The 25,045-nt window shown below is 26.7% G+C and overlaps 3 protein-coding genes across 4 annotated transcripts; 2 read left to right on the top strand and 1 right to left on the bottom strand.

Moving 5' to 3' along the window:
• Positions 1 to 36: 36 nt before the first annotated feature.
• On the top strand, positions 37 to 6,378 carry LOC132950771 (kelch domain-containing protein 4). Of its 2 annotated transcripts, none has more exons than XM_061022329.1 (9): positions 37 to 240; positions 339 to 466; positions 962 to 1,132; positions 2,025 to 2,260; positions 3,380 to 3,546; positions 4,030 to 4,179; positions 5,602 to 5,829; positions 5,891 to 6,067; positions 6,152 to 6,378. In XM_061022329.1, exons 2-9 carry the CDS (start codon positions 359 to 361, stop codon positions 6,313 to 6,315), a joined length of 1,401 nt encoding a protein of 466 aa, XP_060878312.1. In that variant the 5' UTR covers positions 37 to 240; positions 339 to 358; the 3' UTR covers positions 6,316 to 6,378. The 2 variants fall into 2 exon arrangements, with proteins under 2 accessions (XP_060878312.1, XP_060878311.1); XM_061022328.1 differs by having other exon boundaries at positions 324 to 466.
• Positions 6,379 to 6,678: 300 nt separating this feature from the next.
• Positions 6,679 to 22,198, bottom strand: LOC132950770 (myotubularin-related protein 10-B). Its single transcript, XM_061022327.1, has 12 exons — positions 21,512 to 22,198; positions 20,251 to 20,308; positions 18,101 to 18,237; positions 17,880 to 18,035; positions 17,688 to 17,812; positions 14,937 to 15,071; positions 14,574 to 14,878; positions 14,352 to 14,498; positions 12,865 to 13,037; positions 7,800 to 7,970; positions 7,527 to 7,742; positions 6,679 to 7,447 (listed from the first exon to the last, which is right to left on the bottom strand). The coding sequence occupies exons 1-12, from the start codon at positions 21,599 to 21,601 to the stop codon at positions 7,226 to 7,228; spliced, it is 1,935 nt and encodes a 644-aa protein (XP_060878310.1). The 5' UTR covers positions 21,602 to 22,198; the 3' UTR covers positions 6,679 to 7,225.
• LOC132950772 (uncharacterized) lies at positions 10,032 to 12,148 on the top strand. Its single transcript, XM_061022330.1, has 2 exons — positions 10,032 to 10,459; positions 11,519 to 12,148. The coding sequence occupies exon 2, from the start codon at positions 11,522 to 11,524 to the stop codon at positions 12,008 to 12,010; it is 489 nt and encodes a 162-aa protein (XP_060878313.1). The 5' UTR covers positions 10,032 to 10,459; positions 11,519 to 11,521; the 3' UTR covers positions 12,011 to 12,148.
• Positions 22,199 to 25,045: the final 2,847 nt, after the last annotated feature.

Genomic DNA, 25,045 nt, shown 5'->3' with positions numbered 1-25,045 from the left:
GATTTGCTTATCTAGATTTTATAAATCTTTGAAGTTTGAACTTAAAAGGGTAATAGTGTAAACAAAACAACGTGGTTACAAAATATATTTGTTATTATTGATTATTTGTTAATTGTTTGATGTAATTTAAACGTAGAATTGTTATTAAGTATTTGAGTAGGTATATTAACAAATTAAAAAGTTAGCATTAGATGAATAGTAATTTTATTATAGTCACCAATCCAAAGTTATATAAAAATAGTGAGTTATTGCTTATTAAAAGCTTATAATTTGGAATTTATACAGTTTTACCTCTATATATATTTATATCTAATATTTTTAAGACAATACGATTTTAGGTGAATATAGATAACTTATCATGGGCAAAAATAAAAAAAAAGGAGCATCCCGCATTGAAAAGGCAACTGCTAAAAAAGAAAAAAAGATAGCTCAAAGGATCAAAAAGGATATTGGAAAAATTGGAGAGGTAGATATATTTGCTAAATAATATAAGGTATATTTAAAATAGGGGTACAAGAAAATCAGTTTAGTGACTTATTTTAGTTTCTAAAATATAAAATAGTCATCTAGTTATTTTGATCAACTCTTCCAAAAAATAATCTACCATTGAGTTTTGGTTGACAAAATAATAAGTATAAATTAACCTAATTCTTAGTAAAATAACAATATGTTCAGTGCCAGGGTGCTATAAACCAAGTAGCATCCCGGGCCTTGATTACCATTGTTGGACCATTTCCTTAATTTAACTCCTATTGTAATGTAAATCTTTCCTAATTTTACTTAAATTTAAAAATAATATACGGGCCCCTAACTAATTTTGCACCCTGGACCAAAAATAGCCAGTCCACCCATGGATATGTTTACACATGACAAAAAGAATAAATTATTTTTATTATTCTGTCATGGGTCTAACGTATGTTTAATTTTATATTAAATTTTATTTATTTAAATTGTTTTTTAGCCTGAGGTATCTTCTATAGTGGCTCATATTGAGGCTAAGAACAAGGCAAAAATTAAAGTGACTGAAACAAAAATTGATAATCCATCAAGGAGATCAAATTTTACATTTGTTACACATCCAGATAAAGATGAAATTATTCTATTTGGCGGAGAATTCCATAATGGTAAAAATGTAAGTAAAAAAAAGGATTTTCTAATTCAAGTTCTACTTTAAATTACTTTTTTTCTGTATAATTATTAAATTATTATGTAAATTGTTCTATTTAAGATTATTTTTATTATAATTGACTACATTGCTAGTAATTAATACATAAAGTTATAATAATAAAACCAATAGTTACATATTGTCTTATACCACATCATTGAGTAGGAATGAACTAGAATGGATGTGTTAAATTTGAATGCAATGATAAATTGTTGCTCATAAGAACTAATTCTTAGTGAAGATTGTATTAGCCTGTATTTCTTAGGATATTTTATATTTTTTTATATAAGTATCAGTAATAGTGTAATATAATTAGATACTTAGATATATGTTGAAATATTCTGGCCAAAATAGTTGAATGGAAAATGTTTGTGCCGATGTGTTTTAATAAACAGAAATACAGAAATATAAAGAACCTTTTATTACGTTTTCAAGCTTTAGCTGTTTAAATTTAAAATTGTATTAATTGTTAATTACAAAATAATATGCAAATTGTTCTAATCTTGAGAAATATTGTCAAATTTTAAGTTTAAACACTTTAAAAAAAATGTATATAATATATTCTAGATATTTTTAAAGTGTTACATTTGATCCTTATCACCATTCTTAGGAAAACACTTAAGTCAAAAATTGATCAATCTTATATTCTTATGCTTATAAAATATTGTGACAACAAATTTAAATTAATGATAGCAGACATTTTACTACTACAAAATTTGATGACAGAAACATAAAAAATACATTATTGTAATACTTATGCATTCATCGCTCGACTCAAAATTATTTATTGTATTAAAACTGCAATATAACCTAAAGTTGCATATTTTAACACTTGATTACTCATCACATTTTTTTGCAGACCATAATGTACAACGATTTAATATTTTATAATATAAGTCATAATACATGGACGTTAGTGGATGCTCCTGGTGCACCACCTTCTAGATCATCTCACTCTGCAGTAAGTGTCGCTGTAGATAATGGACAGTTGTGGATTTTTGGAGGAGAATTTGCAAGCCCTTCAGAGTATCAATTTTATCATTATAATGATTTATGGGTTTTTGGACTAAAGAATCGAAATTGGACAAAAGTTATGTAAGTCATTACTATAAGTAAGATATTTAGGTTCAATTATAGTCTTATTAAAATCAGTGGCGCGTCATTTTCAAGAAAATTTTTGTTAGGATCAAATAAATTCTGGAATGCTTTTGTGATAGGAACTAATTTTAACTGGAAATCACTTCTTTCTAAAATTAAATTTCGGAATAGTATACACAAGAATTTAAAATCAGGAAACTAATTACATAGCAAAATGTTACCCAAGAAAATCTTCGACGGGAATTTAAATATTATGAAATATTTACACGTAAAAGTAATATTCAGGAATAATGTTTCCTATGTAGAATATTTTCCTGGTTTTGAAATTCCCTAGCATTATTTTCCAGCATAAATATTTTTCTGATTTTAAAATTCCTATAAATTATTTTTCCATTTTTATTTTCCTAGGTTTTAAATTCTTATGAACTAATTTCAAAAATTTTATTTTCCTGATTTATAATTTCCCGGTAAAGTTTTTCCCTTGTAATTTTTTCCTGGTTATTATTTTCCTACGAATTAATATTGCTGTTAATTATTTCCATTCATACATTTTCCTACAAATTAAGGGATTATGAATTAATTAAATTTACTATGGTTCCCTCGTATATTACTTTCTCGATTTCGTCATTCCTCTATATAATTTTCCTGGATTTTAAAGTCCCTCGAAAAATCTAGTTTATTGCATCGCTTGGAATTTAAATTTTTCATACTTCAAAAAATGATTGAAAAAATAAATCTGGCGTGTCAGATTTAGTTTAAAAATAATATCCATTTGAAATCCATTTATTTATAATTTCTTATGCATATGTAAAATATATTGCATACATTCCACACCATCCTCGTGATTCATATTAACTTAATAAAAGTTATATTACAATTAAAAATATATTAAATATATCGTTGATCTGAAACAACCGATGTTGGCAAAACCCTATTTGGTCGCATTCAATTTCATATCTCTACAACATCTATTAGATACCTAAATGTGGCGGCCATTATGATTATATCAATTCTGATTGAATCATCGTTTTCACTTGGTTGAAAAAAATGTGAATAAAAATATCCAGATATGGGGTAAACTTATTTGTTCAGCTATTTTAATAATTCAATATTTAGGGCTGAAGGAGGACCTTGCGGTCGTAGTGGTCACAGAATGGTACTTAGCAAACGTCATTTAGTATTATTTGGTGGATTTCAGGATAATACTCATAATTATCAATATTTTAATGATTTATATGCATTCAGTTTGGCTGACTATAAATGGAAAACTATCAAAACTTCTGGTATGATAAATATTTGTGTATTTTTCTACTTAACAAGACGTCACAACCGCATGTGTTGTCTACGTCTTACAAACCTGTAACATACCAAATTTACGCTCAGAAACTCAAGTTTTAGCTTAAAAATTAGAATGATTTCACCTATTATGAAACTTGATGGTAAGAACATTATCTGTGTTTGATTGGAAGTTTTTTTACGATAATTCAGTCTTTAAGTGATTTATGTGCATTTTTAATTTACATTTATTATACACGCATAACTCACTTAAAAACTGAATTATTGTAAAAAAAACTTCCAACAAAACACAGATAATGTTTTTACCGTCAAGTTTCATAATGGGTCAATTCTCTCTAATTTTTAAACTAACGGCATAAAACTTGAATTTCTGAGCTTACATTTGGTACGTTACGCGTTTGTAAGACGGAGGCAACACATGAGGGTGTGGTGTCCTCTTAAAAAGCTTATATCTAATTAATCCTTTATAGGACAAGCACCTTCACCAAGATCTGGTTGTCAAATGTTTGCTATGGATGATGGTAGAATTATTGTATATGGCGGTTATTATAAAGAAAAAGTTAAAAAAGATTATGACAAAGGAACAATTTTAATAGATATGTATATGTTAACCCCTGAAAGTAAGTTTATATTTTTCAACTAAAAAAAAAACCATCAGTACACAATGTGTATGGTGTATATTCATTAGTTACTACTATTTACTATGAGTTGTAAACTCATTCTCTGACATTCCAACTAGAATCTTAGTACAGAAATAGGTGAGACCACAATTTAAGATATACTTAAATATATAATAAATATATCCAAAGTGTGTAAATGAACCCTGTTGAAAATCCATCAAAAAAAATTAAATTTAAAAAAATAGAATTATGGATAAACTAAACTACTAGTACATTGAAATTAAAATACAACAACCAATTAGTTAAGCATTGGTGAAAATAGTGGGGGGAGTGCTTTAGCACCTCCTGGTACCTGTTATAAACCATCAAAACTAATGTGTGAAAGGAGTCATTTCTTTTTTATGAAAGATTTTTTTTATTTGTCGTTTTAATTTTTAAAAAAAAACTAAAAAAAAGGCTTTCCTAACTTAAAAAAGTTATTTCAAGTTGCTGTCATAATTCTTATAAGTTTTGCTATATTAAGTGACCGCAGATTTTCAAGTATGCAATAAATGAAAAATTGGCTGAGTACAAGTATGTTGAAGAAATGATTTACTTGACTTATTGTTCATTTTAAATATTTAGAGGGATGTTGCAAATAACTTAAAAACAGAATCAGTGTTGGAAGTACAGCACAGAAACAAAGGAAATAGTTTTAATTTGATACTTTATATTCCTATTAACATATTTGTAAAATATTAGTTGATAAATAATAATGTTGAAATTGTGTTAGATAAATGTTATTATTAATGAGTCGGTCAAATGGCTTTTAGCCCCCCCCCCTGAAATGTAGGTATACTTGTCTACTTGTATTTATTTAGTTAGGTGATACTATTGTATATTTTCACTCTTTGGTTTTCTCTTTTCTAAATACTCAAGAAGATATCAAACACTATTTGATTTCTCCCTTTGAGCCACGCGCAACAATGTACATTCTTTAGAACTACCTTGTTTGGGCGTTTGGTAATAGCATTAGTATTAAGTGTGAATTGGCCTATTATCAAACTTAAGGTTAATAAAATTATCTTTGAGCTTACCTTAGATTTTTTATCATGTTTAAATTGTTATGCGCATTATGAGTAGGTATGTAAATTGTTAAAATTAAAAAATGTTTATTTCTTTAAAATTTAAATACTGTAAAACAGCTAAAAATATAGATAATGTAAAATTTAAATTTGATAATAGGAGTATTCACTCTTATACTAAGCTAACTAAACAAGGCTGGTTCTGTTGAATGCACATTTTCTATGTTGTGCATGAGTCAGAGAGAGAAAACAAAGAGCACTCTGACATCCACTTAAGCTGCAATTGTTGTATTATTATAATTCATAGTAAAAATATAATATAAATTGTCTACTTTGTCCAATTTATTTTATTTTATAGAAGGTGATACAGATTGTTCAAACTATCGTTGGTCAAAAGTGAAACAAGCTGGTTCATTACCAACTGCTCGCTGTAGTTTATCTGGTTTATCAATCCCTGGACATAATAAGGCATATGTATTTGGAGGTGTTTATGATGAAGAACAGGGAGAAGATGATTTGACTAGTACATTTTATAATGAATTGTATATGTTAGATATGGAACAAAATACACCCACTTGGAGATTTAGTATATAACAATTGGAATAAAATAATATAACATAATTACTTTTATTGATAATTATTTTTAGTTTCAGTTAAAGAATTAGCTTCTGAAGAAGCTCAAAGTTTGGTAAATTCAGAGACACCAACACCGACTCCACGGTCACATAGTGGATTAGCATTTAAACATAATACTTTGTTTGTCTATGGTGGAATCGTCGAAAAAGGCTCAAAATCGCTGACACTCAATGACTTTTATTCTTTAGGTAAGAATAGTACGATATAATTATATAATTGTATTAAATTTAAAATATCTGAATACCTAATTTGCATTTTAATATGAATTTCAGATGTTAAAAAGTTAAAAAAATGGAATGTAATTTGCAATGACGATATTTTAAAAACTGTGACTTCAGACTGTAGCTCTGATGATAGTATGTCGACCGGTGACTCGAGTTCAGAATCTTCAGAATCTGATGGATCATCATCAGACGGTCAAATGGATACTGATTGATTTAAAATGTTACCATTGTGGAAATAACTTTGAAAAATATAAATTGTTTGAAATCATATGAAAGCTATATTTTACTTATTATATGATATATTATGAATATTAAGACCTCTTACTTTTAGGTTATAAATTAAGCAATTAATACTATGGGTTTTACAAACTTTTTCTTTATTTTTGTAAAACACTTATGTAATGTTTTTTTTCATAATTGTCTTTTCTAATGTCTTGATTTGTCATTGACTTCAAATGTTATAATACTTGTGCATTGAGCCAAGCAAAAAAAAACCCCCGTTTCATTATTTTGATAATATGAAATAGAAATTTGACAAGAGAGTTTATATAACAGATTTGTTTAAGCTTTGAATATCATATGTTTCCTGTTTAGTTTTTATTATAATATATCACATTTTGATTTTAATACACATTTTGTACCAATATTTTTTTAAATAAATTAATACATAAACAGTGTTTAAAAATAAACTTAACAATAACACAATGTATCTTACAATAGTAAAATATTTTAAAATTTAAACTGTAAAAAATAGTTTTAAAAATAAATTATCATATTAATAACAGTACTTAGGTAACAACACACATCAATAGATTCATTTTTAGCTAAAATAGATACATTGGAATAAAATATATATATATTTTTAACATTCAATAATACTAATTTTTTTTCTTTTGTTAATAATAATTGTAAGTGTATTATTTTAGAATTTGTGTCAATTGAAATAGTTACTATATGTTAGTTTCAAAATGTATTGTACAATTATTATTGTATTTTAAATGGTTACCAGTGGTATTAAAATTAGCCTTAATGATACATGCAAATAACCTGCCAAAAAACAAGCATATTGATGAACTCATCAAATATCAGAATAACTAATATTAAAAATAGTTATTATGTTATTTATAGATGTTCAGGTATTTCAACCAATGACGTTTCCATTTGTAAATCACTAGTGTTTAAGGATAAAGAGCTGATTGTTAATGTTGAAGGAGGAACTGAATTACTAGATCTCCAATGTGTAAATGGGAAAAAAGATCCAATGTTAGATGGTGTACAGACTTCTCGAGTATCCTTAGAATCACTATCATTCATATTGATTAGGGTTCTAACAGCAAAATCTTCCTAAGATCAATAAAATAAAAAATTTTAATTTATTACTAAAAATAATTTTAAAAAAAACATGAAAAAATTTGACACTTACTAATGGTTTACCTCCATTTGATATTTCAAGAGTAGGCAAAAACCTATAGTAACATTGTGTCCAAATACTAAGACATGAAATTTCTGTTGATACTTTTAGTAGATCATCTTGAACTTTAGAGGCATTGAAAAGAGGATTATGAAATTGAATTAAATCTTGATCCATAAACTGTTCTTCCCAATCCCATATTGACCGTAACATTAGTGGACTAACATCCTGAAAATAATTATTTCATAAGTTAGAAATATTTTTAATTAGATAAAATATTCAAACCTTAGTAGCACAATGACGATCTCGTTCACAATCAAACAAAAATGTATCGAATATGGAAACATGTGATGCATCCCAAAGGGTGGTTAAGTAGGTCTCGGTGAATTCAAATTTTGAGGGGAACTGTTGAAGTAGTTGCCATACACAATCCAAAAATAACAACAACAATGGTGACTGCAAAATATAATGAAGCAAGTCTAAAAATTATTACATTATACATGGCCACAATGTTAGCTCATGAGTTTTGTACTTGTGTCCACTTATTGACCTACAATTAACAAATAACAATCAAAATTTGAAAATACAACATTCCAACCATTTTAATATACTATGACTAATGACTATCGTCTACGCCTATTGTGTGGGTTAAAATTGCAATTAATTAAATCTAACCAGTGGCGTACACACATAGGTGGGGAGTATTCAAACCCCCCTAGGTATTTTTTACGATATGTATAGATGTATAAAAATAAAAAAAATATTTTGATATATACAAATAGATATAATTTTTTATAATTAGTGTAATTCAAAAAATAATTGAACGTAAATTCACAAAAGATTTCAATGAGCGCTGAAGTAAGAATCTTGACAAAATTAGTCACAATAATAATAATTTTATGTTGTTGTCAATAACAATTATTGTTAAAAATTTTCAAAATATTATGACTCGTTAACAGACAATTTTAATCTTTTAAGTTTTTTCTCTGTAAATGTCAATAAATTGTATTTGTCTGGTCAAAAATCATGACAATTTAATACAAGGATCCTGATATATTGTTACAATAGCAGTTGAAAAATATTCAAATACATGGCACAATTTTTTTTATAGGCATTTTAAGTTCAAATTTTGACAAAAATGTATCAAATTTAAAAATTAAAAAAAGGTTGGTAAGTAGATGTCGCTCTGCTGTACAGTAGGTTTTAAGTGGGTCACTGTAATGGATGGTTTAACACCAATAAACTTATAAACTTATATCCATGAACTTATATAATATCATTGTATTAGAAAAATGATTCTGAGCGAAAACTGTCAGTCAGCCTATGATATTACCAAGTATATTTGGTGATATTATTGTGAATAAAGTAATTTATATATTATAACCTATTTACGCGGAGCCTTGTTTTAAATTTTCAATCCTTAGCTATAAAAGTTGAACATTTTATAAATTTTTAACTACAAAATAATTTAAATAATTTTTAAATTTGATAAATTTCGTCAAAATTTGAACATTTATATACGTTTATTTGTTTTAGAGTTACACCAAAAACCAAAATCGATTTTCTCGAAAACAGATTTTTCGTAAAAATTCCCGTTTCTCCTTAATTTTTCTTTTGTTTTTCACGTCGCGTTTGAAAACTACTTGAGATTTTTACATTTGACTCCCCAAAGTACCAACAAGATTCACTTTCCTATCAGAAAAGTTACCGTTGAAGAAAATCTAAGCACTTTTACTGTCCTAAAAGGTGATGACAGAAACAAAAAAAAAAAAAAACACACATCATTGTAAAATCAATACATTCATCGCTTCGCTCAGAATCTAAAATTATTATGTAATTTTGACTTTTATACCTAAGGATTGAACATTTAAGAAAAGGTTCCACGAAAATACGTAAATAAATTACTTTATTCACAATAATATCATCAAATATACTTAGTAATATCATAGGCAGTCAGACAGACTGTCTTCGCTCAGATTCGTTGTTCGTATACTATGAATTATGATATTATAATATCATTGAATTCAAATTTAACACCATTTATTACAGTGACCTACTGTACACTGTACAGCATTGCATAACAATATCATAATATTATTTGTTTGTACATAACTTTAATCTTCTAGAAGGTAGATGGCTCTAGTAGTCTGGTAGATTCAATATATTTGTTATGCTTACGACATATTATAGTAAGTTGGTAATTGGTACGTAACCTTAGTCCTTAGATCATATATTATTATACTATGGATCACGGACGGCGCTATTACGAATTAAGATATTGTTGGGATATATTATCTTAATTCGTGGGCGCTAGTAATGCTAAAATGAAAATATCCCCCCGAACTCCGCCAGTTGTACTACATTTTGTAACCACAATATTCATCTCGTGTCCAGTCCATGGATTATCTATATACCATGGCTAAAATATATATAGGCATGATCGCATTAAGACGCATTTTCGTTATGGGCTGCGCACGTACAATTATTGCATGTTCTAGCATGGAAAGGAATCTCAGCTGGCAGTGATTTTTGGATTTATTTAGCCGAGAAATTAATAATTTGTATGGTTTTGTTAGCAAATAAATCGAAGTGATAATATTCACTGCCAGCCGGCTTCCGATCGGTATGATTCGGCGTATGGAAGGGGAACCGACGCGCAGCGAAGAAAGCGTTTTTACGTATGGACTCCATAGATAATATAGTATATATATTTAGCCACGGTTATTAATATCTGTGGAGTTAACTTGTATCTTATCAATCTTATCAATAAATATAAAATAGCAAATAATTAACAACAATGCAAAATGCAAATTGCAATAGTTAAATAATTTATGTTTGCAGTTTGGTAAAAATTGGATGTAAATCTTTTATAATCGTAATTTTTTTTTATTTTAATTTTAAACTATTCATTGTTTTGTAAAAAAGTTCTCTGTAAAAGGAAGATAGTAAGTAATAAGTATAATAAAAATCTAATTTTTAAAAGATTAGTATGCCACATAGCCACATATGTAGTAGGTACTATTAAGTATTTAATGACGTTTTAAGGGCGTAGGTCTGAGGTATTCAAACTTTTTCATCGTGCAGCTCCTTTGTGAGTTCACAATATTTTTAAGGATCCCCAATTATTAAAAAAAAATTGAAACAATCCAGATCCAATATTATAGCTAATATAGGTGATAATAACAGTGACTTTAGTACTAGAAATAAAACTTCAATTAGTAGTGTAATGTGTTTCAATAATTATTGCTTTAAAGATTATATTATAAATAATATTTATACTTGACCTACATTCATTTCGGTTACCGGTGTTTTGACGCGGCTCCCTTAGACAACTTTTGCGACACCCCTAGGAGCCGCGACGCACACTTGAATACTTCTGGCGTAGGTACTTTGTATTGGTTATCATACATTTTACGTAATAAAATTTTTCAAGTAGCAGCAGGACCAAAATAAATAATCTAACTAATAACTAATACACTTTTTTTTCATGTTGTACAAGTGTTAAAATAGAAACATAACATTTTTTTTTATACTTATATCAACTACGATTATCAATCAGTAAATAATATTTCAAGTAATATTTGAAGCACTATCAGAAAATCAAAAATAAGATAAAAACTACAAATGACAGTTTAAAATATATAATAATACAGGTGTCCTGCGATGATTTACCAATCCCGATATCTTCTGAGATAATGAATATATCACAAGTCTGTTTTTTTTTTATTAGATTCACAGAGACAGCAAGGACTACATTTTATTTTTTAATTGAATTACAATTTATTGTTAAAGATACCCATTTTAAAGAGTTTATTTTTCTGAAACATTTTATTTTCAGTGATTTCATGATTTTTAATCATATTTTTTAGTTTAGTTAAAAACGGCAAACTCAGTTTTTTTTTGCTTATGTCCCCCTCTACGGCTAATGGGTATATCCTCACGGAACACCCTGTATATTTATAGTAACAAACAATATTTTTAATAATTTATATTTGAATGTTCAGAATATGGATGAAGACAAAGGAGGTATTACATTTGTAAATTGCATTGGTTCTGACATTAATATATTTAAAAAACTACCATATGAAGATAATTATGAATGTGAAACTTGTTTACTGTATGATGAACCTGAATATCATATTGATGATCCTGAATATGTTAATACTACTTGGAAATTTTTTGACAATATAACGAAGAGATATCTATTAGGGAATGGGAAAGAAATTTTTCATTACCAAAAATATGAATGCCCTCCACTAATAGTTAAAATTAACACTCCGTTATATACTTTACAAGAACTTTGCAAATATACAATTTCCACAAGACTTTTATTTAACAATATTAGTAATAAAGAAATCGATGAAATGGAATTACCTGAACAGTTTAAAACTGATATAAAAAGTTGTGTACAGAAATTAGAAGAAAGGTATGAAGCAGATGAAGATAATTGTAATCAAGATTGGACAGTATACCATGAAGAAGAATATAATTATTAAAATGTTTTAAATAAACATTTATATATATATATCACTATACACATTTTACTCTTTACTTTTAAATATTATATAATTTATTTAATTTTATTAAAACATGTTATCATCACAGATTTCAAAATAAAAACATTTAATCCTCAAGTTGCTTTGTTCTAATAATTGTCTTGTTTCCCACTAGAGGCCTAATATTATCGTAGGTGTCTAATATTCTATATTCACTAACATAACATTATACAAATACCTATTTGATGATCACGTGAGGGTACCATAGATGTATAACATAATTGGTTTATATGTCTATGAGATAAACATTTTAACATAATTTAAAAATAAAACCAGGAAAATCGATCTGCTGTATTTGTAAGATATAAATTATAAATATACCTTGTCACTTTGTAGGTCACTATATCAGATGTGGTTCAATTTGAATTCATTGCAAACAAATAACGATTGGATCGGAAACCCATTTTAAAAAGTGCTAATAGAACTACTTGGTGAACATTTAAATTATTGTTTTGAACTTATAATAAAATATATTATAGTATATAACAGGAGTCACCAAATGGCCGTAAACAAGAAAAAAAAAGTAAAACCGTTAGTATCATACTTTCTAGTGTTGTAATTTATCATTTTTATTCATTGGTTTTTACCAACATCTCGAATTTTTATGGCCCGCAAACAGTTTCAAGATTCCTGATGTGGTCTTTTAAAAATATTAATTGGTGACCTCTGGTATGTACAATAATGTTAGTAATGTCTAAAAGTGTGAATTTTTAAATAGCTAATCAACCCACTAGTGGATATTATTGTGTGACATAACTCAACTTTATATAGTATTAAATATATATATACTTTACTTTAACAGAATCAGTACTATTAACATGACCAAGTCTTGTACAGAATTGATGACCCATAACAACCCATTCCTTTTGGATTAATGTTTGTAATCCGACAATGGATCGAAAATGAGAATCTATCATCAATTGTGCTAGACTAGAAATTACACAGCATAAATCACGTCCATCTCGTTCTAAAACATGAAAATAAAATTCATAAATAGGAGGTATTCACTATTTATTAAAATTTAATAATTGTAACATTTTAACATGAATATTGTAAACAATAATTTAGTACAATAAGTTAGTGTACAGTATAGGGTCGAGTAGGCCCCTGTAATTGATGTGTTAAATTTGAATTAAACTATACAAAATCATTGTATATATAAAACAATTTTAAATATCTAATTTCGTCTAAATTTGAACTAAAAATATCTATAACAAAAAGAATTGTGTTCTTATAGTTTTATAGATTTATTGGTTACAATATTAACTACTTATGAGAAACCTTGTTTTAAATTTTCAATCCTTAGCTAACATTCTTAACATTCTGTAAGTTTTTAATTATAAAACAATTTGTAAATTGTTGTGATTTTGATGAATTTTGTTAGAATTTGAACTTTAACTGCTAATAAAACCTTATGAGAAACCTTGTATTAAATGTCCAAGCTTTTTGACCCAACAACATTTTTTTTTATCAATATTTACAAGAATAAACTAAAAAAAATTGATAATATCAAATGTCTATAAAAGACACCTTCAGTGACATTTGTTGTCTCCGTTTTTCAAGTGCATAACATGACAAATTTTTTTCTCAACAGATCACATTTATCTCCGTTAGTTTAAAATGTGAGTGAATTTACCACTTATACAATTTAAAGGTAATATTATTATCTAGGTAATGACATAGGCTTTTTATTATATTTAAACTATATAGAGAGTTATGAGTATTTTAAAATTGTAAATTGTTTGTACATCTTAAAATACTCATAATTGCTTTAAAATTAAAATATAATAAAAAAAACTGTCAATGCCTTTACAAAAATAAAAAAAAAAAAAATAAAAAACTAGAAATCTTACCTTTAAATTTTATAAGAGGTGAATTCGCTCTAAATTTTAAACTAACAGAGATAAATGTAATCTGATCCTCTTAATGATAAATTAAACATTCTGTGATCATTTCAAGTATTTACAGTTATTCGTTTTTGAATTACACAATAAAAATAATATTCATTTTGCTTTTGCTTTTGATTACTTTAACGGCTGGGGATTTTTTCCATTGACACCCTTAAGTACCAACCATATTCAGTTTCCAACCAGAAAAGATTCTGAAGTAGAAAATATATAAATTTTTACTGTCTTAAAATTTAATATAATTTTATATACATAAAAAAAATAGCATTGTAAAATCAATACATTCGTTGCTCCGCTCAGAATCTAAAATGTTATCATTACATTTTCAGTAATTATTATAGGTTATCTCTATTAACAAAGTTATGTGCACATACCTTGTAATACAACTGACTCATTTCTATTAAGTTTATTAGCAGCTATTAAAGCAGAGCTAAGACAACTCGAAACATATTGTAACCATTTACTAGCTTCCAAAAGTGAGTAAAAATGATTATCTTGCACCCAAAACTGCCGTGCACTTTCTAATAAAACAAATCCATTTTTAATAAAAATAATGAATACAAACAATAAATTAGGTATGAACTATTATAACAAACCAGGGGCACAGATTTCTCGTAATTTTATAAAACTCTGATTAACATCTTTTGGCGAAGGCAAATTTTTGGTTAAATCCATTATAAAAGGTCTAAGAAGGCCAGGATGTGATTTCCTTACTATTTCTAACATAGCATTTTCTTGAGTAAGATTTGATGGATCCACAACATCAGCCTTTCTAGATAATGTGGCTCCGTTTACAGTACTCCAACACCAAGTTGGTAGTCGTCCATCTCGAAAATGTTGCATTGCTATTCGCAAATGATTTTCAATAACTGCAGATCCAATAACAATAAACTGTGGCAAGCTATAAAAATATTATAGTATCTTAGAAATAATTACAGTTCTATGAAGTATTTACTTACCTCGGAGATAAACGGAATTTAATATTAGATGAATTTAAAGTCCAACCAAAACATTTGGTACGCTGAAGTTCTTTTTCCCAATCATCCCGACATCGAAATGTAGGTGTTGAATATCTACTTTGTACATTTGGCTCCCTGCATAAAAAAATATAAATTTTATAACCTTTGAGAATGTTTTTATATATTAGATATACTTATACCAGGTTGCATAAACATAAATTTAATGGTTCTTTCAAATTAAATGGACCAATATTATGAGCCACTAAATTATGTTTAAGGGACCATCAGGTCACTATTGAGTATTGATTGATTAAAATATAATTAGTGATTGTTCATGCGACCCAGCAGTAAGGTATCTTGATTAATACAGAGAATCTTATGCTGGATCTACACACAATAAAATAGTAAAAAAAACCTCAACTTTTTCTGAATATCAAGTTTTTACAAATACAAATACTTTTTGTTTTAATTTATTTTGTCTCTGTGGAGATTTTAACTATGTATTTCAATAGTTATTACTTATTTTATTACTAACTAGGTACTTTATTACTAGTATTTATTGCTATCGATTATTTTGATAATAAACTGTGGGACTTTAATATTAAGAATTTACTTAATATACTTTTTTTTAAAAAAGAAGCCAGTAAAAATAACAATTTGATTACTTAATTAAAAATAAATAATTCTAATAAACAGCATCCAGTAATGGTGTAAACATCTCATAGAGCACAATAATGTGGTTTAGCACATTGAATATAGTAGGTTTTATGTTTGTTGCTTGAAGCTATAGTCAATAGGCACATTATTGGGAAAACTGCTGTGAATTGGATATAGGCAACAGATTCAGATAAAAAACTATATTTTACAAACATTAGGAATATACTCATGATTAATAAAATGCTATTGCAAAAACAATACACGTATCAACAAGGATAATATTGTTATTTTTATCGAAGTTGGTGATGTATATTTAATATTTATATAATATTAATGTAACGTACCATAAATTAGTGATTTTTCCAAAAAAAAATTATGTTCTAGCAGTAATAACATGTCAGTTATGCATTCCTTATAACTGTTGTAATCTTGTAAGCTGTGTACTATACAAACTGTTTAAGTCTGTCAATGATTTTTGATTTAATATCAGTTTTGGACTTTAAAATTATATTTTGATTTTTTGACTGTTGATAATATTATTTTATTATACTGATATCATGGATTTTACAATATGTTCCATTATAAATAATAAATAATCCAAGTCATAATAGGTATGATTTATAAATATTTTATTTATATTAATATGTCTTAAATTATTAGATTATTAGTAATTGGCTAAACATTTTAGACAATTATCAAAAAAATAAAAAGCTGCTAAGTGGGAGTCGCTCCACAGAAGATTACAAGTGGGTCACTGTTATTGATTGTGTCAAATTTGAATTCCATGATATAAAATCATTATATACAAAATATGTTTCTTAGCTAAGACAGGTTGTCAGCCTATAATATTACTAAGTAGGTATATTTTATGATATTATTGTGATTTAAAGTAATTAACTATAGTATTAGGCATTGGTATCTATCTACAGACTACAATAGTATGTTAAATTCATTTTTTCCAAAAAAATGACATTTGAAATGTCATAATGTGTAAAAAATATAATAATATACTCGGAAAGTTTCATATACACACTAATAATATTTATAAATTTCAACAAAGTAAATCGTTATTCATTTTATTATGTAATTTCGTCCAAATTTGAATTTAAAATGTCTTTAAAAAGTAACAGTTTATATATTTTTTGGTTACAGTATGAACTATTTATGAGAATCTTTGTTTTAAATTGTCAATCCTTGGATATACAAATTGAAAATTTTATCATTTTTTTAATTACAATAATTGATATTTTTTAAGATTTTGATAAATATTGTCAAAATTTGAACTTTAAATACTTATAAAATTTTGCATATGGCTTTTAATATTTTTCAACTGCTATAATAACAACTTATAAGGAACCTTATATTAATTTTTCAAGCTTTTTGATCCAACGTATACAATTTGTAGACATTTATAGAATAAAAAAACTAAAAAAATGGAAACTACTGAGAATTTTTACTTTTGATCCCCCCAAAGTACCAACTTGATTCACTTTCCTACCACAAAATATGCTGTTGAAGAAAATTGAAGCATTTTACTGTCCCAAAAGGTGATGACAGACACAAAAAAAAAAAACACACGCAATTATAAAATCAATACATTCATCACTCTGCTCAGAATCTCAAAGATGGAAAGTTAGGTTGGACTTGGGTTTAGGCTATAATATTATAAAATTTTTCTTTTTCTTTTTTGATGAATCAATCCCTTGTTCTTTCCATTGGCGCACAATCAAAAATAAATAGGAGTAGCATATTGAGTCGGTTACCTCAATATTGGCTAATAGACTAATGGCTATAGCCTATAATTATTCAATGGTTTATTTTCAATATTTTTATCCGTAGTAGAATTTTTATGACGTAAATATTTTGGAGCCAGGGGTCCACCCACCCACCTACCAAAAAATTCAGGGGTAGCACAACTGCTACCCTTGAACCCTCTAGTGTGCGGCACTAATCCTACCTCTTTAGAAAATCCTAGATATAATTAGATCCAGATTTAAAATCTAAATCTAATTCTAAATTATTCACAATAGAACTTTTTGATAAAAGCTAAAAAGCTATTGCAGCTAAATTTGATTTTTAATAATAATGAATTACCTGTAGTCATAAGCAAATAATAGCTGGTGTCTTTTTGGAAATGCATGATGTAATAAAGCATTTGCTAATGTTTTACCATGGCCAAGTGGTGAAAATTTAAAGCTATATGATAATGTTCGCATATTCTATTTTCATAAATAAATACTTATTAATTATATATTTTAAAATAAAATAAAATGTTGTTTCTTTTACTTTGCAAATAATATGTAATCCTTTGACTTTATCATTAAAGCGATGACCTGTCATAAGTCTTTTTTTTTTGTCCCCTGTTAATAAATAAATAATATCTATATTGGAAAGACACACGTCATACTGACCCAAAAGCAAATTTTCTTGATATGATGTTTCCTGAAAAAAATGTTTGAATTAAAATACAATCTATAACTTATAATAAACTAAAATTATAAATTTACTTTTAAATGTTTTTCGTTTGATGTAACAAAAGAAAGTCTGAAATTTGTAACAAACAAAACACCTGATATCCCAGTCTTTTGTTCATTAACTGGAGTGAATAATAAAACACTTTGGGCTTCAGCAATTATCATTTCACCTGCAATATTATAAAAATATATTCTTAGACTTAAACACTCACTAACTCTCTAACTATTCACATAATATATAAAGTGGTTAAATATGAATTAGTATTAAAGTTAATATTTCTCAAACAACAATTTTAACATCCAAAGCAAACAGGTAGGTATCATCATAATCATTTTTAGTTATTGTTGTCACTTAAATATATATGTAATTGCGCTTAAGTTATATTCATTTTCATGCCAACCCCACTGATAGTAAAGTGACAGTAAAGTCAATACAATACAATGACCACCTCTCTCAATAAGATCCACATAACGACTTCTACGTAGCCATTTTAAACGTTTATCATATCTATAATATTATTATAATAATTATTAAAAATGTTGTAGATAGAATTGATCAGTACTTTTTTACAAATTTTCACAAAAACAATTTTTGTACCTAAGGATAAATGTACCAAAATTATACCGAGTGGAAACATATTATTATATAGACTATAAACTAATAATATTTATCTAACTTATATTTATTTAACAATAATAATAATTATTGTTAAAACACTTTTTAACAATTTAACAATAATAATTATATGGTTTATCAACCTCCTGTAAGCAATAAGGCTTGTGTTGGAGGTTGAGAGTTATAGTAGTGCATAAGTGGATAAACTTAGATTGTATAATATAATTTCTCAGACAGAAATTAAACACTAATTAAATAAAAAACATATAAATACAAACATAAGAAAGATCCTGTCGAGATCACATGAAAAACATAAGAAATAGGTGCTATATAATGTAAACATAAATACAAAAATACATATAAATACAGTATAAATATAAATAGATCATTGCTCACACAATAGTATTTTATTAAGATATATATTTATATTTTTTGTAGAATTAGTTCTTAGATTTTTTTGTCATTAAGATTTAGGGAATTGAACGCTTTAGGTACTAGAATCTAGTAACTAGATAATCCATACATTTCTGGCCTATACTTTTTTTTGCATAATTTAATACTTGGACATTATATTATTTAATAATATCATAATATGTAATGTGATCATTCGGTGTCAATGTGCATTCAATTACCACTTGTGATGTTTTGTTTTATAATAGTATTTTTTTTTACAAGGCAGGATTTCAAATATATTATGTGTATTATGCAAATGATGCAGTTATGTTTATTATTATTTTTTCTCTATTCTAATTTTATGAAATTAGGCTTCATAGTTTCCACTGTTTATAGTATAAAATATACTCAAAATTCTTAATACCAAAACATGTGTTAAATTCTTTCCTTATTTCTGTCTACCAGATTCTTCTTTTCGTGTCCAGTCATTGTTTGCAATTGTCTACCATTTTAATTGTTGTATATAAATGCATGATGTATCTGTTTAACAAAATATGGGTTGTGGTTTAACTATAAGTCACCAAACGCGGGCGCACGGGGTATGTAGGTTAAGTGTTTGCATACACTGCGGGCAGACTCTTGTTTCAAGGAGTACATAAACAGTTTTAGACAACACTGGACTCATGGTTCATAATTTCGACTGGTGGTGAATGTATAGCGATATAGATATGATCATATGAACTTGTTTTTAAATTTACTGTAAGCGGTTCTCAATAGTTTAAGGAAATATGGGTATTATTTTTAGTGTTATGTACTTAAATTAAATAATAATTATATTTGTCCCATTTGCTGCCCCTCCCCCCTTGTATTTTAACATCAGTTATACTAGGGGGAGCACATTTTATCATTTGCATACCCTGCGAACAAAGTCTATGCAAGCCTATGTAAATCACTGTATAATATATTACTATATAATTATATTTAATTATTAAGGTAATAATAAACTTGTTAATACTTAAATGTATAAATGCTACTTCAAAAAATTAAAAAAATTAAATAATAATATCAATAAGCATGATACCTTTAAATTACTTAAACATTAGGTCATTAGACATAGTTACATAATTATATAAATTTATTATAAATCAATTTATTGTTTTAAGTTTTTAAATACCTGGATGAAGTTTGGGTGAAAGTTCGTGCTCAATAAATGATGTTTCACAGCTTGAAATCTAAAAGTTAAATACACAATTCAATCAAATTACTTGAGGTTAACGTAACTTTAGTAGTTTCTATCGATTTTATATAGATTATAACTAAACAATTTTTACATTTTTAATTTGGTAGGTGTAAGTTTGAATTAGAGAAACATGTTTGTTACGTATTAAATAATGTTTATATGTCCTACCATACGCAAAATTTGTTGAGTCGTTGCATTAATATGAATGTAATGATTAAACGTTAATCGGTATACCTAATTATAGTTAATAGATATAAAAGATTATAACATGTTTATTGTAGAAACAGCATAAGTAAACTCATTGTCATGCGAGGCACACACGTCGCGTATGGTAGGACAATCTCCCACCATATATATATATATATATAAATATTTTTTTAATACGTAACAATGTATAACCTTATCGTAGGTATTCAGTAGATACCAATTTTACACATGAACATTAAAAAAAAAAAAGATTAAAAATCTCTAAATACTTTTAATAGTATTTTCTATTTGGATTGTTTGTAAATAAACTGATCTGCAATATTTTTCGGCCGTTCAAATTTTATTCATAAACTACTGGATTCTACACTTCTACTTATAATATAACCCTATTATCTTATATTTGTATTTGTATAGAAATATGTATAATACTGTTTTTGTGTCTGACTTGTCACTAGTGACAGTATATAAAAGCAAGTATTAATCACATTTCAACTATAGTGTAAATAAAAAATATTTTTTTTAGTATAAAGAAAGTGAGTTAAATTAAGTCACTTTTTAGTTTTTATACATAAATAATAGTTAATAATTTTAGATAGCAATTAAGATAAATAGGTAGATGTCATTATCTTATTGAAGAAATCATAAATATTATAAAATACATTCTAATAAGATTTTTATTGAAACCTCAAAATTAATTATAAATGTACCAATAACGTATACAAAATGAAAAAAAAAATACAGCAAGTTTATACTTTAAACCAAAAGGAGTATTTTATAAGAATATTATTAACATTTTCTATTACATTCTTAGTAGGTACATCATAAGAACAACGCAATGGTTACTTATATATTATGTTATTATTACCAAGATTACTGTCCATACATTATTTATTACCTAATAACAAAACCTATGATATACATTTGATATACAGCAAAAGTGTTAGTTAATAAAGTTATGTCAGTTTAAAAAGATAACTAAGAATTTTACCTGTTCGTCATCGTCCCAGCCAACATAACTTTTAAAGCTGTTTGTTAATCGATTTTCATTCATCATTATAGCTACCTCATATCTATGCATTGGGTAAATAATTTGACAACAAAATGTTATTGAAACTAAAAAAAATTGATAATTGACGAACTAATACTAAAGAATATAATATCACAGTTAAGTTAAACTACAACATTAACGATTAACAACTAATTATTTAATTAATTAGACGTGTATACTTTAAATATCACGATTTAAGATAAATGATAATTATCCTAAATCGTCGTTTATAATATGGAATATAATAATATTATTTAGATTGATAAAGTTTAAAGTAATAACAAATTAACATTAAATAATATTTTGATATTTCCAACAATTTTTTTTAAATTATAAGACATAACCAAAAAACTTAATAACAAAAACAATATGATAAGTAAACGATGTGCATTATCAGTATATCACAAATTCACAAACTATAATATAGGTAAAAAGGTAGATTTTTAATTTGTATGACTGGCGACTGTTTGAAACCACAGACAACGTGATCAATTTAACGTAAGACACGCAATATTTCAGAAAACAATAATATATTTTAAAATATTTTTCTTATAAATATTAAATCGTTAATATTAAATATAAAAACAACATTTTTGGTAAAAAAATTTGTAAATGGGATTTATTTGTATTTTTTACTATTTGTCATCGTTATCATTAAATCATTAGAATGTCAGACACTCGATGCCTGTTTGTTTTCTCTCTTTGGCAGTCTGGCCCCACGCGCAACATTTGTCTAATACCGCATTTACGCATAATCATTTTTTTTATATTTACGAGTAATCTTAGAGTAAATTCATCCATAACAAAAATTATAGAGAATAATGTTTTTGAGGGTTTAACATATCTATTTGTCTAAATATTGTCTCAAAACAATTTAAACTTGATTTAAATGCCTATACAAAATTACTTTTTTTATTTTGAAAGCCGAATACAAAGTCAAATAATAATAAAATATAAAACCAAAGTGTCAAACCCTTAAAAATATTATTCTCTATAACTTTTGTAATAGATGATTTTCCTCGTAAGATTACTCAAAAATCATAAAAACGGTTTTAGGCGTTTTAAATATATTGCGCGTGGGTCTTGGAGTTATCAAATATTATGCTGACATCCTCATTTGGATCAAAATAGACTTTTGATAATTTAATTTCATATTCTTAAGCAGAATATAATTCAGAGTATTTTTATCAATAAAGATCAAATTTTGGATACATAGTTTATTAATTATATAACTTTTTAAAGTTTTGATGAGCAGAGTTGAACGTGATACAGGGTTACCCTACAAAATGTTCCACTACTCCACAGCCAGCTCTTACTTTATATTACTCTTACTTATACTTTAAATCAAGGCTGGGCAAGTTAACGATTTTTTTTAACTCTATAAGTTAAGTTATTTTAAAATAATTAATTTAAGTTAAAAGTTGCTGATATTTTTTATTGAGTAATATTATTCTTTTTAGTTAAAATTAACCTTTGAAAAAAAAGTAACCGAACTTAATTAAAGTTAAAATTTTCTAATTTGCAAAAATAAAAAAGTAAAAAACCAATGTTATGGTGTATAGAAAATGCTAAATATATACAAATATAATATATACATTTGGTCGAAATTTCATGTACCTACGGTCATTTGTTTTAGAGGTTAACCAAAAAAACCAAAATTAATTTTGCGTAAAAATTCCCGTTTTTCCTTAATTTTTCTTTGGTTTTTCACGGCAATTGTTACCTCCCTAATGCACCAACAATATTGACTTTCCCATCGAACAAGATACTGAAGTTGAAAATCTAAGCATTATTTCGACTACTTATCGTGTATTCGTGTACACAGACACACAAATAAAATAAAGTACACATAATTGTAAAACCAATATACATTCATCGCTCCGCTCAGAATCTAAAAAGTAACTTAAATAGTTAATTTGAAAATAAGTAACGAGATAATTAACTTAATTAAAATTAACTAAACGTTATAACTTAATTTTGACTTTTAACACGTTAATGCCCAGCCTTGCTTCAAATACTTATAACTAATAAGCTATATATATGTGATGAATATAATATAGGCATGAATTCAGTGCCGCTCTAACCACCAATAATGCCCTATGTCATTTACGCTGTAGACGTATGACTTGTGAATATTGATTATTAATCTAGCCCTTGCATCTTAAAACAAATTGTACCTACACGATAATATTTTATTGCGACCACTATAGACGTCTGAACATACCTCTGGATCCTACCTCGCACTATTCGACTTACTATAATCAACGAAATAAATTATTTAATAAGATAAAAGACTATAATATAATATATTAATACATTACACATTTTCACAAAGCATAGAATATAGATATTTTATCTTTACTAATTTACGACTCATCCCCTTTCGTTTTTAAAACTCGATTTAGGTACACTACACATAAATTAATAATCGCCTAATATGATTAAAAATGCAATAAAATTGCTATAATAAACAAATTGTGAATATGTTCGATAATTTAATTCGAAGGGTTGGTCGGAAATTTGGTCTGGCGGCGAAACGGTGGCGGCGAAATGCCCTAGACCCATTATATATTGGTCTTATTGGTTAATAATTAGTAATTAGTAATAATACCTATTGATATTTATTATAAATGTAATAGGAACTTACAAAGTTAATTATGCTGGTAAATACAAATACAAGTAAAATAATATAAGCATAACTTAAAATGCAGTTTTAAACGAGTATAATATAAAAATTAAATTGTTTGACTTGTTTTATGTTAAATGTTAATGTTTGAATTTTAATATACTATATAATATATTAGACTTAAGTTTCATCTTAAAGATTCATAGTAACAGGCAACAGCCTATTTAGTTTTTTTTTTATATATTTTGTAAAAATAGCAAGAGTCTTGCAAGAGTCTTGCGCAAGACCAAGACCAATATTAAGGTGTATACCCAAGACCAAGGCCAAGATTTTGAAAGTCTTAATTTGATCTTGGTCTTGTTTTGATCATCACTAGTTGTTGATCACTAAATAGGTAATTTCCTACTTTCGTATTTGATAACAACTATCAAAATCACATCATTTTAATGTAGGTATTGAAATATTATTCTATAAATATAACATAATGATGACATTTCTTCAAATTTTACCGGGCAAAAGTAAAGATTATTAAACACAACAATTAAGATTGTTTATAATTAAAAATAGTTTCTGTAATCCATAATGCCAGTGGCGTAAATTGGGTCCAATTTCTGGTGGTGCAGAGGCATATTCTTAATCTATAATTTCCAACACACCAATAATCCAACTTCCTAAGTAAATTCCTTCCCAATAAAAAACTATATATTTCTTTAAATAATAAATACATTTTGAATTATTTTAGAAGTTAAACCTTTATTTTTATAATATTAATAAAAAAAAAAGGTGGGCTAGTGGGTGTCGCTCTGCTGTACAGTAGGTTACAAGTGGGTGACTGTAATGGATTTTGT

The sequence above is a fragment of the Metopolophium dirhodum genome, chromosome 8, assembly GCF_019925205.1.
Source record: "Metopolophium dirhodum isolate CAU chromosome 8, ASM1992520v1, whole genome shotgun sequence".
Lineage (NCBI taxonomy): Eukaryota > Metazoa > Arthropoda > Insecta > Hemiptera > Aphididae > Metopolophium > Metopolophium dirhodum.
This window is presented reverse-complemented; position numbering and strand designations above follow the sequence as displayed.

What these genes read in the sequence shown, in the direction of transcription:
- LOC132950771 (XM_061022329.1), top strand. Translation starts at nt 359, where the DNA reads ATGGGCAAAAATAAAAAAAAAGGAGCATCCCGCATTGAAAAGGCAACT. An exon ending in GTATATGTTAACCCCTGAAA is followed by an intron (nt 4,180 to 5,601) that starts GTAAGTTTATAT and finishes TTTATTTTATAG; the next exon opens with AAGGTGATACAGATTGTTCA. An exon ending in TACACCCACTTGGAGATTTA is followed by an intron (nt 5,830 to 5,890) that starts GTATATAACAAT and finishes AATTATTTTTAG; the next exon opens with TTTCAGTTAAAGAATTAGCT.
- LOC132950772 (XM_061022330.1), top strand. Translation starts at nt 11,522, where the DNA reads ATGGATGAAGACAAAGGAGGTATTACATTTGTAAATTGCATTGGTTCT.
- LOC132950770 (XM_061022327.1), bottom strand. Translation starts at nt 21,601, where the DNA reads ATGCATAGATATGAGGTAGCTATAATGATGAATGAAAATCGATTAACA. An exon ending in GCTGGGACGATGACGAACAG is followed by an intron (nt 20,309 to 21,511) that starts GTAAAATTCTTA and finishes TTTAACTTTTAG; the next exon opens with ATTTCAAGCTGTGAAACATC. An exon ending in TTATTTGCTTATGACTACAG is followed by an intron (nt 15,072 to 17,687) that starts GTAATTCATTAT and finishes TTTTTTATGCAG; the next exon opens with GGAGCCAAATGTACAAAGTA.